General features: G+C 44.5%; 1 protein-coding gene across 1 annotated transcript in view; it reads left to right on the forward strand.

The window, feature by feature from the left end:
• The first annotated feature begins 891 nt into the window (after positions 1 to 891).
• Positions 892 to 23,780, forward strand: part of SNX24 (sorting nexin 24) — a 161,142-nt gene continuing 138,253 nt past the window's right edge. The window contains exon 1 of the mRNA XM_030317150.1: positions 892 to 986. Coding sequence (XP_030173010.1) covers positions 927 to 986 — 60 coding nt within the window. The 5' untranslated portion in view covers positions 892 to 926. The remainder of the gene's footprint in view (positions 987 to 23,780) is intronic.

Below are 23,780 nucleotides of genomic sequence, written 5' to 3' on the forward strand. Positions count from 1 at the left end.
AGACGCCTAACCGACTGAGCCACCCAGGCGCCCCTCCATGCTTTAATCTAAGGCAGAGTTTGCAAAGGTAATCTGCTAACATTTCATCTGTTAGGCACTTTCAGTTTATCTGGTCCTGGCCTGAAGAGCACATTCGGGCCCTCTCTTTTCTTTTCTTCCTTCTTCTCTTTTCTTCTTCGTGTGTCTGTCTGTCTTCTAGTTAAAACGCCACAGATACTCAAAGGCAGTATTTTAGAATTGGACCTAGAAGCCAGAACGTGGGTGTCTGTGGCCCGCTGACTTTCAGGTTTAGTATTACAATACCATCCCCAGCTTCGCGGGCGAACTCAGAACGAGACGCTGACCTTGGACTCTAAGGTAAATAGAAAAGTCTGGGTAAAAAGTTGGGAGGGTTCGCTGCTGTTCCTGCCAGCCGAGAGTTAAAAACGAAAACCCAAGCATCCGAAACCGAACCCAGGAGCTCCATGCTTTTCTGTCGCCCGCGGTCCCGCCATCCGCTCGGGTGGCGTCTCGGGAACTGCAGACACAGCGCGGGCGGGCGCCCGAAGGACAGGGAGCGCCCGGGTGCGGCCCGGTCCCGGCGCCTGGCGCGGAGGCGCGCACACCCCTTTTCTGCAGACTCACAGGTTTGCAGGCCCCGCCTCCTCCGGGCCCAGCTCCGCTCCGCCGCCCTGCGGGCCCGGACCCGGGAGCCCGGAGCCCCGCGCCCTCCGCCGCGGAGGGCCCCCAGCTCCCCGCCCCGTGCCCCCAGGAGCGCGGCGCGCCAGTGGTGCGCCGGGGGCGGCGGCGGCGGCGGCTCCCGGCCGGGCCGCGCAGCCTGTGGGTCCCGGGGGCGCAGGGCAGGGAGGCGGGGCGCTCGGCCGGGGGCGGAGCTGCGGCCGCGAGCCCGCCCCCCGCTCGCCCTCCGCCGGCCGGCTGGCGCGGCCATGGAGGTCTACATCCCGTCCTTTCGCTACGAGGAGAGCGACCTGGAGCGGGGATACACGGTAGGCGCGGGCCGCGGCCGGACAGGGCCCCCGAGCGGGGCCCGCGGCTGCTGAGAGCGGTGGTGCCCCCGGCCGCCGCCCGCCCTGCGCGGGGGGTCCCCGGGCTGCCCTCCCTTCCCCCGGGCCTGAGGCTGGGCTGCGCCCCGGCGCGGTTGTCAGGGAGACGGGGCCCCCTCCGCGGCGCGGCGGCCCCGATTCGCTCCCTTCCCCCTCCCGGCCCCGCTCCGGGCCTCGGGGCAGGAGCGCGGGGAGTCCAGCCCTCGTGCGCCGCGCTCGCCATTCTCCCCGCCGCTCGCCCTCTGCAGCCCGGGGTGGGCTGCGTTCGTGTCTGGCACGGCTACCCCCTCTCCGCCCAGACAGGAGTGGCTTCGCGGCGGATTGATGTCCGTTTCCAAGTTCCGTGGGTCCATTCAGATGGAAAACATGCTAATTAAAAAAAAAATCATTTGTAGCGATTTATTAAAGCCCGAGTGAGCACGTGTGTTGCTTTTAGATGGCTTCCAAAGTTTTTTTTTTTTTTTTCCTCTCCTCGTTGTTCAGTGCCTTGAGATGCCATCATCAGGTACTTTCTGAGCACCTGTTCCGTACCTGAGACTGATCCCTGAGAACTGAGAAACAGGGCCCTTCATCTCAGGCGTGGAAGAGTGTGTCGGGAGGGCGAGGGAGGGCCTGGGACCTTTGGGCAATGAGTTCAGTAAAGTGTGGGTGGTTGATTTCCCAGTGAACGTAGGCACCTTTATCTAGACCATCATTGCTAAAGGGAGAAATTCCTCATGCTTGTTGGACCTTGAAAGAATTTTATTTCCAGTTGTTAAAGAGCAGGTAGGCAGAGAAGATTGCAGAGGGCAGCCTGAAAGGAGTGACCACATTATTCAGCTCTAACTCAATCGCTTGCTAAACACCAGAGACTTTAATTCGGCAGGCAAGGGTTTGAACCTTTCTCTCCTCTAAACGTTCCTGGGTTTTGGTGACAGCCTATTTGGAACCTTGTGTGTTTTCATAGGGAGGATTAAATCTACCTCTCAAGGGAATTTTGAGACGTAAGAGCAGTGATTAAAAAAAAAAAAATCAGGGAGTATGTGGGCTTTTAGGATTAAGTGGACCTCTGGGTTCAGGTGTCCCAAAAGAAGCACTCAGAGTGCCTTCCTTTGGGGAGGAAACTACAACTGGGGAGGGTGGGGGAGGGCAGAGCTGAGATCTGTTTGGCCATTATTTATATAAATAAGTCTTTACAATGAATTGACATTTGGTTAAATATTGTCTATTTTACTTAAAAAGGGCGGGTGTGTGTGTGTGGGGGGGGGGGGGGGGAGATTGAATTTAAGCTTGAACTATGCAAACCCTTTTCCTTAAAGCCTTGAAACCTGGGTTGTCTTTAATTCTTCCAGATAGGTCACTTCCCCCATCAGCATCAACAGTCATGGAGGGCTTACCATCTTGGGGACATTCTTTAGGATCTGAAGATCATAGCCTGGTTGTTTGGTCATTTTTAGATGAAGGCGGTCTCAGTAATCCAAACTAAAGTTAGTTACTTCCCCAAAGAAGCACTTTCAAATCAACATTAAGGCTTTTTGCCATTAGCGATTCTCTTCTCTTACTGCATCTGTGTTTTCCCACACTGTTTTCAAATACCTTTTCCTGACTTGTATTACTACCAGGCATGTGCCAGGTTGTGAATTAAATCGATTTGGAAGGAGCCCGTTTCTTGGTCAACTTGGCAGTGTGAAGGTTGCCTATGTGATGACAGTTGGCGTGCTTTTTAAAAGTTAACTTTTTACAAAAATCCCATCTCCTTTAGACTGGTAACCATATTGTTAAGATACCACTGCAAGTGATTTTTTTTTTTCCTCTATGAGTCTAGGAAGCAGCTATTGGATACTTTGTTCCCTCTGAGCAGCTATTTTGTAACTGCTCAGCAGTTACTCATTTAGCAAATATTAACTGAATGCCTGCTCCCTGTCTGTATTCTAGGTCCTGGGAATTTAGCAGCGGATAATATTTCGCCTTTAACAAACCCTCAGTATTTAAAAATACGATCGCAGGTTGCTCAATAAGAAACTTGTGAAATAATGGATACTTCGGAGTAAAGCACATCTTTTTACTCTAGTGGTTATGTCTGTTTTAAATTTAAGAAATAGTGTGCTCAAACAAATTCAGTGATAAGAGGTTCATTGTAGCGAAGTGTGGTTTTTATCTCCTTGCTTCTAATCCCTTGCCCTAAAGACATAAAACATGGGGCTGCTGTCTTAGAGACTTTTCTGTTTGCCCTGAAAACATGATGCTTTTTTCCCCTTAGAATAAGTTGTAAGATTCATCCTACAACATGGATATCTTTCTGTGCCGATATGGATAGGTCTGTCTCCTCCTAGCTACTAGCAAAGGATCTTCCTCTTAAGGAATACTCCATCATTTGTTTACCCAGATCTCTTGTTCATGGCGACTGGCATTTGCTTCTAATTTTTAAAACATTTTTTTAAATCTTTATTTTGAGGAAGAGCAAGTGGGGAGGGGCAGAGAGAGAAAGAGAGAGAGACAGAGAGAGAGAATCCCAAGCAGGCTTCACACTGTCAGCATGGAGCCTGATGCCATACAGGGGCTCGAACTCATGAACCATGAGGTCATGACCAGAGCTGATAACAAGAGTGGGACACTTAACCACCTGAACCACCCAGGTGCTTGGACATTTGCTTCTAATTTTTAGCACCTGTGTCAAATGTTGGCCTGAGAAATCCCCATACATGCTTTTTTTATGCCTACTACTAGAATCTACCTAGAACCTTAACTAGAAGTGGTACTTCTGGGCTGTTTAAAGTTTTTATAGATATTGCTCCATTGTTATTTAAAAAAAAATTATACAAACTTATGATCCGTGTACAAGGTAATTTACCTTTAAAGAGTGAAATTTTGCCCTTTGAGCACTTAAACATTGACTGTGGGCTTGCATGATGTCGAGAGGGGAATTGAAAGGTGCAGGGGTGTTGTTCCTTAGGGACTCTCAGCCTGGAGGGACAAGGTAGGAAAGGGCTAGGGTGCCCTGGTGTTCGCGGGGCAGAGGGAGAGGGCACTTGTGCTCTGCCTTAGGGTGGTGTGCGGGGATGGGGCCCGCGGAGGGCGGGGGCGGCTGCTTAGGAATGCTGACTTTAGAAATCAGGTGAGGTTTTTGATGACATTGTGAAGTCTAGAAGGAGGAATTGCAGGGCAAAAATCTCATCTTAAGGGCAAGGCATTTTAAGCTCCCAGATTTAAACAAACAAGCAAACAAACAAGCTGGGAGGAGGGGCGCTTGTAAATCATTTAAGTTTATAAAGAAGCCCGAGAGGATATTCTAACAAAATTCACATGCACTCAAGTACTACTTCATTGGTGGGTTATTCTCTACCCACCTTGTGTCCCCATAGCTTATTTGTTGGCTGTCTGTTCCCCTGCAAGGCTCTACACTTTTTAAGACTTAGTGTCCGTCTCCACAGCTGTATTCCAGTACAGGGCCTATCACGTAGTCAGAATTCAGTACATGTGCGCTGAGTAAATAATGAGTGATTGAGTCTTCTAATAGGAGAGGAACACCAGAAAAACAGTGATTATGAGGCGTGAAGCAGCTCCCTGGGTGGGTGGGGGTCTGGGTGCAGACTGGAGTTTCTAGTAGCAGCAGGGATTCTGCAGGGTGACTCCTGACCCTCGAGAGAGGTGGGGAGAGACAAGCTCGGTAGCCTTGAGAGCTGTAAAGAACTGTGGACTTCAGCTCTGGACTTTGGGAAGTCGTTGGAGGATTTTTAGGAAGGAAGTAAATACAGGATGATGAGCTTTGCATTTAGAAAGAGGACCCTGGAGCATTAATCATTTAAGGACTGCTAGCAGAAGGACCAGAAAAGAGAGAGGGTGAGAGCCTGAACTAAAGGCATCTGGGAAAGGAAAGGGGAAAACGCCAATCTCCAGGGCCTGGAGACTGGACGTGAGGCAACAGTGGTGACTCCCGTGGATGCCGTTGCTGTTGACCAAATCAGAGCAGAAGCAAGGAGGAAACTTCATTTGGGGCCGGACGTATTGAGGTTTTTGTGATTGATGAGGCTGCTTAGTTCTGGAGCTCAGGATAGAGGTCTGGGCTAGAAATACCGCTCTAGGTGGTGGTTCAGCACAAAAGATGAAAAAGTATCAAAGTTGATGCTCTTCCCAGGAAGAGCATGTGGAGTGAAGAAAGATGGTGGACTGAAAGTAAACTCCTAGAGTCTGCCCGAGCAAGGATGTCTCAGCACTTCATCCTGAGGGAGGAGGGGGAAGGAAGCAAAGGGGTGGGAAGAGAGAGCACCGTAGGTGCTTTACCGCAAGGAGGGTGCTGGCGGTGGCTGAGTGGCCTTGTAAGGATGTTGGACAGTTCGTTGGATGTGGTGGTAAGCAGGTCCCCGGGGGCGGGGTGGGGGACAGCGTAGGCTACTGTTTTCAGGTTTCAGATATGTTGTCGCTAAAAGTAGCAACACAAGAATTGCTACCTAGGTAGCAACACAAAAGTTGAATGTATTAGATTTCATTTTTTATAGCTGTGAAAAAAGGCATTGAATTAGGTGGTGTTTCGAGTTTGCTTTAACTATATGTGACTGTGTTATATGTGTCTGTGTTATGGTTATACAAATCTTTTTCTTGGATTCTGGACTCTCACTGATGTACCTGATGTATCATGCTTTTTTTTTTTTTTTTTTTTTTTTTTTGCTACATAAGGCAGCTTCATACATACACGATCATAATGTTGAGATATGTGTACGGAACATTATTGTTTTAATACTTTATGGAATAGGGGCATCCGGGTGCTCAGTTAAGCGTCCGACTTCAGCTCAGCTCATGATCTCGCGGTTTGTAGGTTCAAGCCCCACATCAGGCTCTGTGCTGACAGCTCAGAGCCTGGAGCCTGCTTCAGATTCTATGTCTCCCTCCCTCTCTGCTCCTCTGCCACTTGTGCTCTCTGTCTTTCGCTCTCTCTCTCTCAAATTCATCTCAAAGATGAATAAACATTAAAAAATTTTTAGATGGACGCCTGGGTGGCTCAGTCGGTTAAATGCCCAACTTCGGCTCAGGTCACGATCTCACAGCTTGTGGGTTCAAGCCCCATGTAGGGCTCTGGGCTGACAGCTGGGATCTTGGAGCCTGCTTCTGTTTCTGTTCTCCCTCTCTCTGCCCCCTCCCCCGCTTGCGCGTGCACACTCTCTCAAAAATAAACGTTAAAAAATTTTTAAAAATTTTAGAATACTTTATGGATTAAAATACAAAAAAAATAGAACAACATGAGGAATCATTTACTCATTACTCACTTTCCATATTTTAAATTATTACTTCATTTGTCGCCCCTTATTTTTCATTTTTTTAAAAATTCTGGAATATTTTAAAACAAATCTAAGCTATAATTTCACCTGTAACCATTTCACTTAGGATATCCAACAGGTAAAGACTTAAAAAAAAAAACCAAAAACCTATAACCAAAATGTCAGTATTGTCACACAATTATCGACATCTTAATATTCCAGTTCTCAATTCTTTTTGTTGTTTTTTAGCGTAACCCCAAAGCAGGTATTGCCTTGGAATTAACAGTGATCTGCAGGAAATATTTTTATTGCCATTTTGTGTTTGTGAAAATGAGAAGTTGAATGAGGGCATCTGGCTATTCAGGAGTGGCCCTCCCCTCTGCTTTCACCTGGTGACCGAAAGGAACAAGTTGCAGATTAAAAAAAAAAAAAAAAATTGTGTGTGCTTGACTTCCAGAGGAAGCCAGGGCGTTCCTTCAGGATATGGGCACTTTCCCCCCAGAATCTCGGAACAAATACCTCTCCTTTCATATCCTATTAGTCCCAGTTGGTTTTCAACCAATCCTGTTGCTGGGGGAGCTCTGTGAGCTGATTGGCTGAGACCACAGCCACCTGGACCAATCACCGTGGCAAGACTACATTAACTAGATGGAGTTAAAATAATAGGCCTTTCTGGAGCTGGGAATGAGGTCAGTCCCCTTCCTGCCACCTAACCCAGTAGGCACGGCAGTGGGAGAAGGTCAGAAGGACAGTGAGACCACGACGTCCACCACAGTATCTCAAAGTCACTCATTATAAGCATCTATGATGAAGGAGGCTTCTGTGTAACAAGGACATAGCCGCCACAGTGCCTCATGCCCATAAATTCACAGCATCAGCAAACATTAAATATGTGCTGCATAATTAAACCAGGCACGGGTAGGGTATGTTCCTTACCCTTAAAGACAGGATATACAATTGTGAAAATATTCTTGAACGTTAGCCAACACAATACTACCTTAAGAATCAAAATAGGGCACAAGAGGATTGAATTCTGCAAGTATGGTGCTTAGAAATTTGGGGACAGAAGTTTATTTTCCTTGGGCTAGAAATACATTTTAATCTTTTTTTTTTTTGAATAGTTTTCATTTTGCAATTTATATATATTTTTAATTTTATTTTAGTATACTAATATTTTAGAGAGTGTGCAAGCAGAGAGAGAGAGAACCTCAAATGGGCTCCATGCTCTGCCCAACTCAGGGCTCGATCCCACCACCTTGAAATCATGACCTGAGTGAAATCAACAGTCTAACTGTCAACTGACTGAGCTACTCAGGTGCCCCGTAATTTATATGTTTTTTATTTATTTTTTGTTAAAATAAAAAAACACATTTATTTATTTTTGAGATGGGGGGAGGGGCAGAGAGAGAGGGAGACACAGAATCTGAAGCAGGCTCCAGGCTCTGAGCTGTCAGCACAGAGCCAGACGCGAGGCTTGAACCCACAAGCTGTGAGATACATCATGACCTGAGCTGAAGTCGGACGCTCATCCGACTGAGTCATCCAGGCGCCCCATATGTGTTTTTTAAAATAAACTTTTAATTGTAAAATAATTTTAGACTTACAGCAAAGTTGCAAAGTTAGAAAATGCAAGTACCTGTATATCCTTCACCCAGTTTCCCTCGTTAGCATCCTATATCACCATGGTAATGTCAAAACAAGGAAACTAGCATTGGTATATTACTATTAACTAAGCTCCAGACTTTATTTGCATTTCACCAGTTTTTCCACTGATGTCCAATCCAGGATATCATGTTGCATTTAGTTTTGTCTGACGTGATGTGAAACTAAGTTAGTAGTCCAAATTACAGCACACTGTCTCAAAAATGAGGCACGTGTGTCATTAGAAATGAACCTGTATGGATCAAATCAAATTTTAGCTATTTTAGTTGCTTTATGTGTAGTTTTTACCATTTGGCAAAAAGCCTACTTGTTCTGTTCCACAAGTTTGTGACAGAGGCTGACACAGCCTAACAGTGAAAGGCTCAGGCTAGAGACTCATGCTGTCTGCATTCAAATTTTGCCTCTAACATTTAGCTTGAAGTCTGACTTTGGACAAGTCACTTCATCCCCTGTGCTTTATTTTCCTCATCTGTAAAAGAGAATACTACTACCTACCCTGTAGAGTGGTTTGAGGCTCAAATGACATAATTCTTGCAAAGTGCAAGGAATAATGTATCAATCTATGTTTATAATTTATTCTTAATAGTAGGGACTGCCTTGAAGTTAACTTTTTTTTTTTTTTAAGCTCTTTAATGTCAATGAATAATGTAAACAAAAGTCCAGGAGAAATAGTCATCTGCTATATAAAATAAAATCTTTGCAAATACTCTGAAGTACTTCAGAAGTAACACCATGGATTCATTTCATATTCTTAGTACAACTTTCAAACTGTGTGATCAATTCAGGTTTTGTTTTCTAGCCTTATTTACTGCCTATGTTGTTTTTTTTTTTTTTCCCAAGATGCTACATAAGTGATTAGGATATATTTTAGAGGGCCTAGAGATACATGCTTCTCACCTCCTCTTTTCTACCCCATTCCCAGCACCCCTGCAAAACACTGGGGCCATCAGGCTCACACCTTGCATTCTTATGCTGGTTTTCCAGGTTCTTATTCAGATTTTCAATGCAATTTTCTGTTATTTTGCTTTGAATGTGCTTTTTCTGTTTTAATTTCCTGTTGTCTTGCCCCCCCTCCCTTTTTTGTTATGAAAAATTCCAACATATAGAGCAGTGAAGAAAATGATGCCTTTACTAAGCTTTTAAAATAATGAGCTTACAGCCAGCTTCGTTTCCCCTCACCTTCTCCCCTCTTTCATTGTGAATCAAATCTCAGACCTGTCTCTGAGTATTTCCAGCATGTGTGTCTAAAAAACGAAGATTCTCCTTTAAAAATATAATCCTAATATAATTATCAGACACTTTAAAAATGAACAGTAAGAAAAAAAGCAGTAATTCTTCTATTATCATAAGTATCAATTCATTGTTACATTTTCTTAATTTTCCCAAGCATGTTCTTTTTTTAAATGTAGTTTGTTTGATTGAAACTAGGTCCATATCATGTGATTGCTTAGTATGTGTCCTTAATCTTTTTTAATCTGTAGGCTCTTTTAAACAGTTCTGGGTTTTTTGTTTTTTTTTTTTTTAATTTGTTTGTTTTGAGGGATACCCAGAGCAAGTTGGGGAGGGGCAGAGAAAGAGAATCCCAAGCAGTCTCCTTACTGTCAGTACGGAGGCCCCAACCAGGGCTTGAACCCCACGAAGCCTTAAGACCATGACCTGAGCAGAAACCAAGAGTCGGAAACTCAACTGACTGAGCCCCTCAGGTGCCCCTTAATCTCTAAGTTCTTTTAGCATCTCGTTCTCTTTCTCTTTTTTCTTTTACAATTATTTTGTTGTATAAACTGTGACATTTGTCCCATAGAGTTTTCCCCACTGAATTTTGCTGATTACGTCCCTATGATACCTTTTTCATTTGCTTATGTCATGAAAAGGCAGAGGCTGGGTCATTTTCAGCTTTGATTTGTGATGCTAGCAGCCCTTGAAGAGCATTGCCTAGATCTCTTTATTCCTTAGTGGTTGCTAAGTATTGATAGTTTAATTTTATCGTTCTTCCTTCATTTATTGACTTGAATACATGTGTACAAAGAAACTTTGCCTCATAACTTGGTTACCCTGAGGTGTAGTTTTTTCCAGGAAAAGCAGGATAAATGCCTGCTTCTTTCTTTTATTATTTATTTTTCAAAACCATAAGTTGGCTGCCTCAAAGATCACAAATTAAAGGTTTTCAGAGAGGCTCTCTTTAAAAAATTAGTATTGTTATGAATTTGTGGATATTAGCATATTCGATACAATGTATTCCCTTGCATTTATGATTCTGATATACTTTTTGCCCCTCTTTGGCCATCTTTCAAGTTTGGTTTCTTTGTAACGTTTTATTTATTTTTGAGAGAGAGAGAGAGAGCACGAGCTGGAGAGGGGGTGGAACAGGGAGAGCAGGCCAGAAAATCTAAAGCAGGCTTTGTGCTGACAGAAGCAAGCCCCATGCAGGGCTCAAACCCACGAACTGTGAGATCATGACCCGAGTGAGCCAAGGTCAGACGCTTAACCGACTAAGCCACCCAGTCCCCCCTCAAGTTTGGCATTTTCCAATTGGGTGCTCTGTCACTGACACAATCTTAGTGGTCTTTGATCACTTCCTTGCTTCCTAACAAGGTATTCAAGGTACATCTTTTACCTTTCCTGCTCCAGGTCTGGAATTAGGGTTTTCCCTAAAGACCTCTGGTTGCTTGTATTGAGAAATGCTATTTAGAGACCATGAGCTGGGCACAGGGTATTTGTGAAGGTTTCGAGATCTCTTCGGTGGTCACAGCAGAGGAATTTTTTTAAGTTGAGGCCAACAGGAAATTTTATCTTGATCTTTTATCTTCAGTGGTGTCTTTTGTCTCGCATCGAAAATCTCAGTGCTTTAAATGCTGAGCCTGATGGAATTGTAATACCATGATTAGCAGTTTACTTTGTCTCGCATTATACACATCAGCACAGAGCCGGATGCTGGGCTCAGACACATACAGTGTGAGATCAAGAGTGCTTAACAGACTGTGTCACCCAACCTCCACCTTAGGGCTTTTTTTTTTAGAAACTGATTTTGTTTTATACTTGTGTAAAGTATGTGCTGCCTTAGGTTTATCTGCTGAAACTGGCTTCTTTTTATGTTCCCTTCATTCTGCTCTCTTCCTCTCCCTTTGATGACCATTAAAAAAAAAAAAAGTTTTTTATCTTTCCATTAAAAAAATATAAACAAATATAGGTACATTTTTGTACCCTTAGATGAAACTGTAGTCTAAAATTAAACAGTAGTGTATTAAAACATTTTTTTCCACCTGCTTTTTTTTTTTCTTTTAACCTAACAATATACTTGTAGTTCACCCCCCATGGGCATATTTAAAGATGCCACCTCCTTTTCAATAGCTCAGTTGTTTTCCATTTTTGGCCGCAGTCATTAGCCTTGTGCATATGTGTTTTTGTATTTTTGTCAGGGCATCTTTAGGATAGATTCCTAGCAGTGGGTTACTGGATCAAAAGGTACATGCCTATTTAATTTTGCTAGATATTGTCAAATCCCCTTCCTTAGGGATTGTGTTATTTTGCATTCCTATAGCAGTTTATGAAATTATGTGTTTCCCCACAAGCTTGCCAGCTGAATGTGTTGTCAGGCCCTTGGGTGTTTGCCAATCTGATAGGTAAGCAGTGGTATTTCAGTATACACTCTTTGTAATTTGCTGGCTCAATGGCTGTTGACTAGTTTGGGCATGTTTGAAACATGCTAGTGTTCCTTGTGGTTGCTTTTCTCTTTCTTTCTTTCTTTCTTTCTTTCTTTCTTTCTTTCTTTCTTTCTTTCTTTCTTTCTTTCTTTCTTTCTTTTTGAAGTAGGTATTGGGTAGGTGGGTATTTGAAATAAACTATTGTCCCCTTGTTGATTTTTATTAAAAAGGCAAATGACTTAGGTTTTCACCCTATAATTCTCACTCGAGGGAAGAATCAGTGTGTAAGTTGAGTCCTACCAGCTGCTTTTCCTTAGTTCTTTGCATTTAGGCATTTAGAAGTTGTTTGAGAAACTAGAAGCTTCTTTCCCCTCTTCACCCTCACCCTTCTGTCTACCTTGCTAGTGGATGGATATTGTTATTACTGTCAGGATTACACAAGGCAGGTAGAGAAAACACTCATTCACGTGATTGTGTATTATGTGCTTAGGTCTCCCAGGCATTGTACTAGTGTTGTGGGCTCAGGGGTAACTGACCTGAATGCTTGCTCAGGAAGGATGAGTGGAAGTTTGCCAGTTTGGGCAAGGGAAGATCATTTCCGGTTCTGGTTCCAGGCAGGACGTGGTGAAGGGTAGGAAGTAATGGGAGTCAGTAAGGAGGGGTAGGTAGTGGGTGTAGAACACGAGTTTGGAGTTTGGGTTGAGTGGTTAGTGGGACTGTGGATACTCAGAATTTTACCCTGGAAGCAGCTGTAAATAATGAGCATGTTGGTTGGTTGCTTGGTTGGTTTGTAAGAGAATAAAGACATCAGAGGTACAAAATGACCGAAACATATGCAAAGATAGTCACTCTCACCAGTAATTAAAGAAAAACAAAGTAAAACAGACTTTTAAAAAGTGAATAGGCAAGGGACTCCTGGCTGGCTCAGTGGATAGAGCATGCGACTCTTGATCTCAGGGTTGTGAGTTCAGGTCCCATGTTGGGCATAGAGCATACTGAAAAAAAAATGAATAGGTAAAATGAAAATGATAAAAACCAGTACTGATGGGAATGGGGCTGAGGGGGGACAGGTTCTCTAACACTCTGTTGGTGAGACTAACTGGGAAGATGTATTTTGGAAGCCAATTTGGCAATATTTATTAAAGAAAATGTATACTCTTAGTCTTAACCTTTTCCATTCTTTGGTCTCTACCCACAAATGCACAAAGGTAGACACATGAAGCTATTTCTTGTAACATTGTTTATAATGTCAAGAAAATATGGAAACTAATCGTTTGTTTAACAAATGTTTATTGACAGCCAGCCGTGTGGCAGGCACTAATATGCCTGTTGGGGATAGAGCAGTGAACAGAGCAGTGAAGTGTCCCCCAGGGAGCTTACATTCTAGTTGGATGGGTGGAGAGGGTCAGTCATAGACCTGACAAGTACATTATACATAATATCTCAGATAGTGATAAGTGCCACTGATTCAAATATACGTGGGAAGGGGAGTAAAGAGTACTGAGAAGCCCTCCCTGGGAGAGTAACAGTAGAACTGAGCCCTGAGGTTGATGAGGGGTGAGTCATGAGGTAATCTAGGGGAAGAGTGTTCCGGGCAGAGGGAACAGCACGTGCATCAAGGGCATGAGATAGGAATGTGCCCCCTGTGTTTTAGGAATAGAAATGAGTCCAGGGCAGTTGGACTGAATCAGAGAATAGAGGGTGGTCCGAGATGAGGCCACAGGTCATATGGTAGAGGGATAATGTGAGGTAGACTGGCGGGTGGTGAGGACCGAGCCGGTAGGCCTGGTAGGCACTGATAAGACTTCTACTTTCAGAGATGGGAAACAGGAGTAATGAGGTTTAGTAAGCATTGACCACCAGCCATGTGCCGGGCCCTCTTTGAGATGCTGAGGACCCGGTGAAGAAAACACATGGAAATCCCTGCCCTTATGTGGTGGTGACAGGAGTTGTTTTAAAAGGATCAGTATCGTGGCACCTAGGTGGCTTAGTCAGTTGAGCGTCTGACTTGGCTCAGGTCATGATCTCACGGTTTGTGAGTTTGAGCTCTGCCTCGGAATTTATGCTGACAGCTCAGAGCCTGGAGCTTTGGATTATGTGTTTCCCACCCACCCACCCACCCCACCCCCGCTCTCTGCCCCTCCCCTCCTCACTCTCTGTCTCTCTGTCAAAAATAAATAAACATTAGGGGCGCCTGGGTGGCTCAGTCGGTTAAGCGGCCGACTTCGGCTCAGGTCATGATCTCACGGTCCGTGAGTTCGAGCCCCGCGTCGGGCTCTGTACTGACAGCTCAGAGCCTGGAGCCTGTTTCAGATTCTGTGTCTCCTTCTCTCTGACCCTCCCCCGTTCATGCTCTGTCTCTCTCTGTCTCAAAAATAAATAAACATTAAAAAAAAAAATTAAAAAAAAAAAAAATAAATAAATAAACATTAAAAAAAAAAAAAGATCATTCTCATTTTGGTGAGTACAGACTCTAGGAGTATTGGGTGTAGCCACAAAGCTCAATTAGGAAGCTATTGTACTTTCCTGGGTAAAAGATGATGATGGCTGAGAACAGTTCTATAAGTAGACATAGTGGAAGAAGGTTGCATTGTGGGTAGATTTCTGCTCATGGAGCCGGTGGGATTCACTGATGGATTGGATTTGGAGTGTGAGAAAAAAAGACCCAATAGGAGGACTAGTGAAATGAAGAATTGGGGTTGAGCAGATTTTGGAGGAAAGATCAGAAATCCTATTTTGGACGTGCTCAATTTGAAATGTGTGACCAAATATCTGGGTGCCCTGTGCCCCAGTCAGCTTGACACATAACAGTAACCATCACAAACCTACCCTTTGTCATGTGGACACGCCTGCACATCTCCTCACACCATACCTAAGCTACAAATAAAAACACTGACAAGGTCGTAGTTCTGCCCAGCAAGATACAACTCTCTAGTGTGCAACTGAAAACACGTGAACCCCTTACCCCGAAGAGGTGATGAATCCTGAGTCATGTGTACTCTTCTCCTTGATATCCCCTAAGTTAAATACTATGATGTTAAGTTAGCACTCCTCAAATTCTGCGATATGAAGTCATTACCTCTTATGTTCCATGATAAAGTGATGAGAGGGAAGAAAAAGATACCTGCTTTACATATGTTAATAGGTGAGCACATAAACGTACTGAAGACAAAATAAGGAGGGAATATTTTGACAATTCCAGTCCTCATTTCTGTGACCTGTCACATGGTCATGGCTGGTATTTATAACTACTTTCTTTGGCTGCTCACTCTGTATTCCCTTTGTCTTCAGCGAACACCTCAGCTGGTTGTGGTTCTTTACCACTTAGGGTGACTCAGATCTTTATTCCTGAGAGGTCTGACCATTAGTAGTCCTTTTTGAATTGAGTCATTGTAGCTTTCCATGGACTTTAATCACAGGGCATCTTACTACTAAGAGACACCATTAAGGATCTCCTCCTATCCTACATTTGATCTTCCTTGTCTCCACTGTTGCCCCCTTTCCCCTTGCTAGTCAGGATCAGTCACCCCAGCCAGCACAGTCATCCCCTCCCTTGCTTGTTGATTCGGAGACACAAGGAGCTCAAAGTGGCCACGTGGCAGTCTTAGCTTCCAGTTCAGTAGAATTGCTGTGTCTCCTTGTGGAAGCATTCATCCTTGTGGAACTAAGACCTCCAGGCCAACAAAGCATAAAGTCACAGAGACTGGAAGCAAAAATTTTGGGCACCTAGGGGTAATAATGAGTGATGTCACTCCCATTTCTATGCCTTGATTCCTAGAACTCCGAATTCTGGTTATGGGGACACAGCATCAGATACTGGACACCGATTCAGGCCATATACGGCCACTTAGAGAACTTTGTCCCAACCCTGCAAGGTGTTGCCACCCAGCTGGCATTGTAACTGAGCGTGTAAAAGGCCATGCCACCATTCTTTCCAGCCACCTGCTTGAAGACGGTGGGGAACATGATCATACCAGTGAATTCCATGTTTATGGACCCACTGCATCATTTTGTTTACTGTGAAATGAGCCACTTGATCAGAGCAGTGCTGTGTGGAATACCACGGTCATGGATAAGGAATTCTGTAAGTCCAAGAATGGTAGTTGTAGCAAAAGCATTGCACACAGGGAAGGCAAATCCTTATCCAGAATAAATGTCTATTTCAGCGAGAACCAGACACTGTCCCTTCCACAATGGAAGTGTAACCAATGTAATCAGCCTCCTCCTGTGGTGCCAGATTGGAGGTGCAGAACTGGCCTCTACTGTTGGCAGATTGGGCACTCAGTGGTGGTCATACCCAGACTGGACTCACAAAGTGGAAGTCCATGTTGCTGAACCCGTGCATAACCTACATTCCTGTCCCCATGGCCATTTTGTGAGCCCATTGGGCAATGACAGAAGTGACTGGGGAGAGAGCCTGACTGGCATCTGCAGAACAAGTGATCCTATCTACTTGATTGCTAAAATCCTCCTTTGCTGCAGTCACTAGCGATGAGCGTTCACATGAGACACAAAAAAGTTTCACGTGTTCCTCCTCCCCCTCCCTTCCCCTTCCCTTCTCTTCCTCCTCCTCCTCCTCCTACTCCTTTGTTGCCTCCTCCTCCTTCTTTTGCCTATTCAGAGAGGTCTGTCTAGGTAACCTCATCTTCCCCTTTCCTCAGAGCCAGTTTTCTAGTCATGTTCTTTGCACTTCCCTGACCATCCAGCCAAACTATTGACCATAGCCCGTGCATCAGTATCTAATCGCACATCTGACCGCTTCTCCTTTTCAGCCAAGTGAACTGCTAGGTGCATTGCTTGAAATCTGCCCCCAGGAAGGGTTTCCCTTGACTCTTGTCCTTCCTAGATGTCCCAGAGAGGGACTAGATGGCCCAGGTGTACATTCACAAGAGGTGCTTGCATATGGTACAGACTCCTCCATCGACCAGGTCCTTCCTCTGTCAACTAATTCTGGGGAACTCCTCATGAAGCCACAGGTGCAGGCTGGAGAGGGAAGCTAGTGCGGCAGGAGTGGGGACCAGGGGCACTTCTTCACGTAACTTATGCCTTCAGGACCGGCTTGGGCTTGATCACGCATACGCCATTTTAATTTGGTAAGCGAGTGTTGCCGTGCCCAGCTTTATAGCTTGGTGGGTCAGATAACACCCACTGCATGAAGGGCAGCTCAGGTCACCTGGTAACTTGGTAGTCTCTTGTCAAGCCTCCAGTCCCTCCTAAGGTGCAATAGCAAGCCAAGAACTCTGTCTCAAAAGGAAAGTAGCTATTCATGGAGGATGGCCGGGGTTTTGCTCTAACTTCCTAAGGACCTGTGCTGTCGTTCACTTGCGGGGGCCTGCCAGAGGCTCAAAACAACATCCCTGTCGGCTTCTGCCACTTCATGCACTATGCGATCTGGTGGATCATATTGGCCCATGTGGCAAAGCCCTTTGCACAGCACTGCGGACCTCTTGCAGATCCTTCTCTTGTTCTGGACCCTAGTCGAAAGCATTAGCTCTTCGGGTCATTTGGTAAAGGGGTTGGAATAACACACTCAGAGTAAGTTGCCTCCAGAATCGAAGGAGGCCCACCACATTATAATTTTTTTTTTAATGTTTATTTATTTTTGAGAGAGAGGGAGAGAGAGATTGAGAATCCAAATCGGGCTTCAGGCTCTGATTTGTCAGCACAGAGCCCAACGTGGGGCTCGAATTCACAGACTGTGAGATCTTGACGTGAGCCGAAGTCGGACGCTTAACCGACTGAGCCGCCCAGGCACCCCTAGGCCAACCATCATAGGGGTCAATCTGCTTTGCTCAGTCTGTAGGTTGAAATATTAATCTCACCCAAAACCACTTCACAGAAACACAGACAACAATGTTTGACCAAATATCTGGGCACCCCACGGTAGAATTCACCATCACACTTCCTTCTAAGATTGAAAGACGCACTTCATCAATAAACATGGTAGTGTTTTTCTTTCTTTTGTTTTAGTTCAGATGTGTGTGACACGAGAAAACACACTTTAATATTTTAGGATCTGATATTTATGGTAAACTATGTTTAGTGCTTTCTTGCTCTTGGAAGGTTCTTTCCTTCAGATGCATACCCGTGGAAAGTTTGCACCTCCGTTTCCCAAACGTGATCGTAGTGCAGGGAATAAAAGTTTGTAGAAAAGGCCTGCTTTCCTTGTTTATTATTAGTGGACAATTAGATCTCATTGTCAGTAAAAATTGATGGCGGCAGCTTCCAAATTATCGAGCTTGTGCTAATAAATGCAACAGTTGTTCATAATTTGGTGGCAAATGACCTTTAAATGTAGATGTTTACGCAGGCTGTCCTTGGGGAACAATTTAACTTCCAAATGACACCCATGAGTACTAGTTATCATTTAAATATGCTTCCTTTTGTCAATAACAGAATAACAAATACTGGTTAGATTTCTAATGTTGATTCAGATACCAGGGAACCTGCTGAATAAATTAGTGTACATTTGATTTATATTGACCAAAATTTTTTACACTGCTGTGTTACAGGTCAAGGTGGCATGCATTTAAATGCATTGTAGAGCAGAGGTCATGCTTGACTGACACGAATGCTTACACTGTTTTTAATTAACTTTTAAATATTATCCTAAAATTCCTTCTCAAATACCAATTATTAGGAACAGGAGGGAAATTAACTTAGTCGAGAGAAACCTTATTTTAAAAGTCAATAATCCTAATCTTTCCCATAAAAATTACTGGAGTAAATTATTGCTACGTTTTTACCTTATAATTTGTAAAGAAATCAGATGCGCTGTTTTTTGCATCACAGACTCTGAATTCATGGTGGGTTTTACATGGGTAATTTTGCAGAAATAACCTGAAATAGTGTTGAAAATAAATTTTGCAAAGGAATGAACAGTCTTCCGTAGTGCAGGAAGTACATTACCAGGCAAATGCGTGTCCTTAGTGCTCTGAACTTTTTCGTTGATGTTGTCATGTGTATGTGGAAGGAGGATGGTTTGCAGGGTGCAGATGTGAGTGGATTTTGTCCGCCAGCCATTAGTAGTCCAAAGTAGTGTACGTTCTAGGGAAGCTTTAATCAACAGCTCATTTGCCCTTTGAGACGCTGTCTTCACAATGAACGCTACTGCTTTTGCATAGAAATATTGTTGGATAAAAAGCATTTTGCTATCAGTGTAGAATTTATTTCATTTATGACCCATGCCAGAAGGTTCACATACTTCGGAAGTTTAGAACTGAAATGCACAAAGGTTGTTTTGTTTTGTTTTGTTTTGTTTTAAACCGTGAAGATCTTTGTAGGCAATCAAGAGTGTGCTTTGGGAGTTCAGGAGAACCTTCTGAGCTTTGCTTCTCCAGAAGCTGCGTGGCATCTCCAGAAGCTGCAGGACAAACCTCCTCTACATTAAAACATTGCATCCACAGGAACTTTTCCACTCCCCTCCAAAGCCAAAAAGGACGTCTGCTCAGCCTGCCTGCAGTGAATGGCATTGGTGCTGGGATATCAGTTCAGTTTCAGCCACAGTGTGGGTCCTTAGCTGGTAGCTTTGTAACTAGGCTTCAGTGTACCCAGAGCAGCATTAACCCCAGAATGCCCAGAAGGGCAAAAGAAGGGACAGTATTGAAAATAGTAGTAAGAGAGAAAAGGAAGTGGGGATACTAAAATTGAAAGTGGCAAGAGAGTGACAAATGTTGCATGTGCCCAGGAGATGAATCATTCAGTAGTGGGAAGGCTTCTGAAGGACAGAGAGACAGTCATGTAGCATTTCTCTTAAGTGGGCATGCCCGTAAGAAGTGATTGATGAATGGAAAGACTTCTGGGTGGCAGCCGATGCTAAGGGAGGAGGCAGGGAGGAGGAGAAAATAGGCTCATAGTCGATGTGATGGTGCCGCTGGTAGGTAGCACTTTGGATCTCTGTCCAAATCAGGGTTGGCTTCTGGTGCAAATAATGAGCTGCTAAGGCCGTGGCACCCAGCCCACGCTGCACCCTGCAATCACCTGGAGATCTTTACCAACTGCCAGTGCCTGGGTCCCACCCTCAGGGAGTCTGGTGCTTCTGGAATATGGGTTGAGCATGAGAGTTTTTATAAAGCTCCCTGGGTGATTCTAATGAGCAGTAGAAATAGAGCACTGCCATAGAAATGTCCCCAAGATTCTTGTGGAGATCATTAAGGCAGGTTACTTGTCCCCATACATCTTAATAAGGTAAGTCTATGGTTCTTGGGAGAGATTAAACACACACTGACTTTTCAGACTCTCTGCCCAGAGATTCTCATGTAACTGGGGCTCCAGCTTTGGTATGGTTTCAAAGCTCTCCAGTTGATTTTAATTTGTAGCCAAGCCTGCAAATTATGGAGTAAGTGACTTACCCTGTTCTGAAAAAGACGCCCTATAGAGTGCAGAGTTAGCACGGAGGAGGAGAAACATTAGCTTTGTTTAAAGCTTTGAAGGACCGGTTCACATTTTGATTCAGCAGGAGTGCATCTAGGACTGAGGGCCTGAACCACTCTTGATTCTTTGGAGCCATAAACCAAATGAACTTAAGCTTTTCTGACCTCAGCAGGTTTGAGGAACTTCTTAAGGAGAGTCATTTCTAAACTTTGGAGCCAGACAGACTTGGTTCCACATTCTAGGTGTGATACTAGTGAGTGTGCTTGTGCTGTACAAGTCATAAACCTTCCTGGGCCTCATTTCCCTAAAATGCTTACCTCCTTTTTCTCTGAAAGCATCCTTGTAAGTTCTGGGCACAGAGTAGGAACTCGCCATGTGGGCGGCTCTTGTTATTTCGAGTACTTTTTTTTTGTTATCTTAAGTAATCTCTACATCCAAGGTGGGGCTTGAGCTTACAACCCCAAGATCAAGAGTCACATGGGTAGTGGACTGAGCCTGCCAGGTGCCCCATTTCTGGTACTCCTAATTAAATCTTTGACAGTATGGGTAAAATGTCACAATATATTTTACCTTCCTGTCATCTACTATGAAAGTTTTTCCTTTTTCCTTACTTTTGAATAACTCTATATTTAATGCACTGCTTTAAACAAATTCTTTTAAAAAAGTAATATCAAAAGAACCTTGCAGTGCTTTCGTATTAGAGAATGACATCTACGGTGTCCTAGTCATTTCATCTGTAAGAACACGTGAAGAGTGCCAATGGTATGTTTAAACATCGAGTTATTGACAACTATTTGTCAATCACAGAACCCCTAGGTGATGTGTCAGCCACTGTTCTTTGCTTTAGGTGCTTAACAGTGTTCTCAGGTAAAACTTTGAATTGGTTTTCTACATTCTGCAGATATAAAGTCTTTTTTTTTTTTTTTTTTTTTTTAATTTTTTTTTTTTTTAACGTTTTATTTATTTTTGAGACAGAGAGAGACAGAGCATGAACGGGGGAGGGGCAGAGAGAGGGGGAGACACAGAATGGAAGCAGGCTCCAGGCTCTGAGCCATCAGCCCAGAGCCTGACGCGGGGCTCGAACTCACGGACCGCGAGATCGTGACCTGGCTGAAGTCGGACGCTTAACCGACTGCGCCACCCAGGCGCCCCTATAAAGTCTTTTTAGAAGAGGCCAGACAATCCTGCCTCCATTTTTAAGTGTTTAATTATATGGCACTGGCTTGGCAGTGGGAGTGAGGCCATCCCCTATCCAGACCCATTCTTGGTGTTTTGCTCTGAACTGAGAGGGAGAGAGAGAGAGAGAGCGAGCAAGAGCAGGGGAAGGGTAGAGAGAGGGGGAGAAGAAGAGAGAATCCTAAGCTAGCTCCACACTGTCAGCACGTGGGGCTCAAAGTCACAAGTTGTAGGCCAACACGGGGCTCAAAGTCACAAATTGTGAGACCATGACCTGAGCCAAAATCAAGAGTTGGACACTTAACTGACTGAGCCGCTCAGGTGCCCCCAGAAGTAGAACTTTTGACTTCTGACTCATCATTGTTCAGCTTTGCTAGGTTCAATTTTAACAAATCATGTTTTAACCTAGAGTTTTGTTTTGAAGCTGTTTTCTACAGTCAGGGTTTGCTCCTTTACTGACTCTTGGGTCTAAAAAAGTACCGTGGAACTCATCTTTTTTTAAAATTGTATTTTATTTTAGCGAGAAAGCATGCAAGAGTGGGGGAGAGTGGCAGAGGGGGAGAGAGAGAGAATATTTAAAAAAATTTTTTTTGACGTTTATTTATTTTTAGAGAAAGAGCATGAGCAGGGGAGGAGCAGAGAGAGAGAGAGGGAGAGACAGAATCCAAAGCAGGCTCCAGGCTTTGAGCTGTCAGCACAGACCCCAATGTGGGGCTTGAAGTCATGGACCGTGAGATCATGACTGACTGAAGCCAAAGTTGATGCTTAACTGACTGAGCCCCCCAGGCACCCCAGAGAGAGAGAGAGAGAGAGAGAGAGAGAGAGAGAGAGAGAGAGAGAGAATCTTAAGCAGGCTCCATGGTCTGCACAGAGTCTGACCACATGGCTTGATGCCATGGCCCTGGGATCATGACCTGAGCTGAAATCAAGAGTCAGATGCTCAACCCACTGAGGCACCCCAGAGCCCTTCTGTGGCCTCATCTTTCTGTGGCCCAGAGGATTCTAAATGGGTGTCAGGGGAGGCTGGTGGTCTGTTGAATTGGAAATTTAGTTCAGAGTTTATGTGATCTGCTCCACAGCAGTACATTTGCAACCTGGGTATTCTACGTGGTCTGAAGAGGGGACTGCCCGGGAGAGCCAGGAAGAAATGCCAGGTGGGAGCTGTAAGAGGTAGCAGCGGATGAGGGTTGGCAAAGAGGCAGAGAAGTGGAGTGTGGGACACAATTTTATCAGCCCCAATGTTTACTTGTATTCATTTATTCAGCCAATGGTGCTGGAAGGCCTGCAGTATACCAGGCACTGTACTGGGCCCTGGGGATGCCATCATTTCCTTATTTTCTCTCCAAGACCCTCACGACATTCCAAAACTCTCTCTCGCAAAGGGATTCTCCCTGTTTGTGAACACAAGGTACACTGGAGCTGTAGTAAACTAATCGTGTGTTGCCCCGCGGATTGCTGAACATATATGTATGGTTGTGTTAATAAGCTTAAATTTGAACACATTGGGAACTTGAGTTTCCTTGTCTTTAAAATGGGTTAACATTAGTACCTAACCCATACAGCCATTGCCAAGTACCCAACCTGCAGTGTCCTTGCCACCATTAAATGAAATAGTACATGTGAGGGGCACCTGGGTGGCTCAGTCGGTTAAGCGTCCATCTTTGGCTCAGGTCATGATCTCATGGTTCGTGAGTTTGAGCCCCATGTCGGGCTCTGTGCGGACAGCTCAGAGCCTGGAGCCTGCTTCAGATTCTGTGTCTCCCTCTTTCTGTGCCCTTCCCCAGCTGTGCTCTGTCTCTCCTTCTCTCTCTCTCTCAAAAAAAAAAAAAAAAAAAGAGTGCATGTGATATGCCTGGCAAGGTGTTTGCCCCATACTATAGTTGGCTCAGTAAGTTATCACTCCTGTTATTAGGCCTCTCTCTGCCTTCACAGTCTCAGCTTAGCCTTTTCCCAGAAGGCCAGGCACTAACGTTTAGTCAGGAAACCTTTGTGAAAGTCAGGAGGATGTCTGGGAGAGGGGACTCTCGACAGGTTGTCTCAGATGCTGGGGAAGGAGGGATGGGACAGTAAGTAGACGAGATTGGTCAAGTGGAGAGGAGCGTGGTCAGCGTGTTGTACTTGATCTGATATTGAACTGCACAGCATCACAGCCAGCTCTTGTGAGTCAGGCAGAAGCTGAGGTTATGGTTATTTTGCAAACTTGACCTCTTTGGGAAGATGTTCTATGAGAGGGGAAGTAGCAGTGCGGTTCAAGAGTGCACTTTGCTGTTGGTGACATGGAACCACTTCCTAACCATGTGTTTGATGACCACTGGTTGCCTAAATGCTCTGAGCCATGGCTCCCTAAGCGGGAATGATAGTTCCTGCTTCGTAACTAATAGGGATTGTTTAAGCAAATGAAATAATGGGTGTAAAGCAGTTAGTTCTGTAGTAGTTAGTGTTGGCATTTGTTTCTAAAAGCTTACATCTTTATGTTGGATTTCTAGAGAGGGTTGCCTGAGTGAGGATTGTGTGGGATTTCTGACATGAGTACCATTGCAACCATAAATTCATCTCCTGTTTCTCTGCTTTACCACCAAAGGAAAACTAAAACAACAAGAAGAATGCCTGTCAAGTAAAAATTTGAGAGACATTTGAGTATGTGGGGGCTCATG

This window comes from Lynx canadensis, chromosome A1 (genome assembly GCF_007474595.2).
Source record: "Lynx canadensis isolate LIC74 chromosome A1, mLynCan4.pri.v2, whole genome shotgun sequence".
In the NCBI taxonomy this organism is placed as follows: domain Eukaryota; kingdom Metazoa; phylum Chordata; class Mammalia; order Carnivora; family Felidae; genus Lynx; species Lynx canadensis.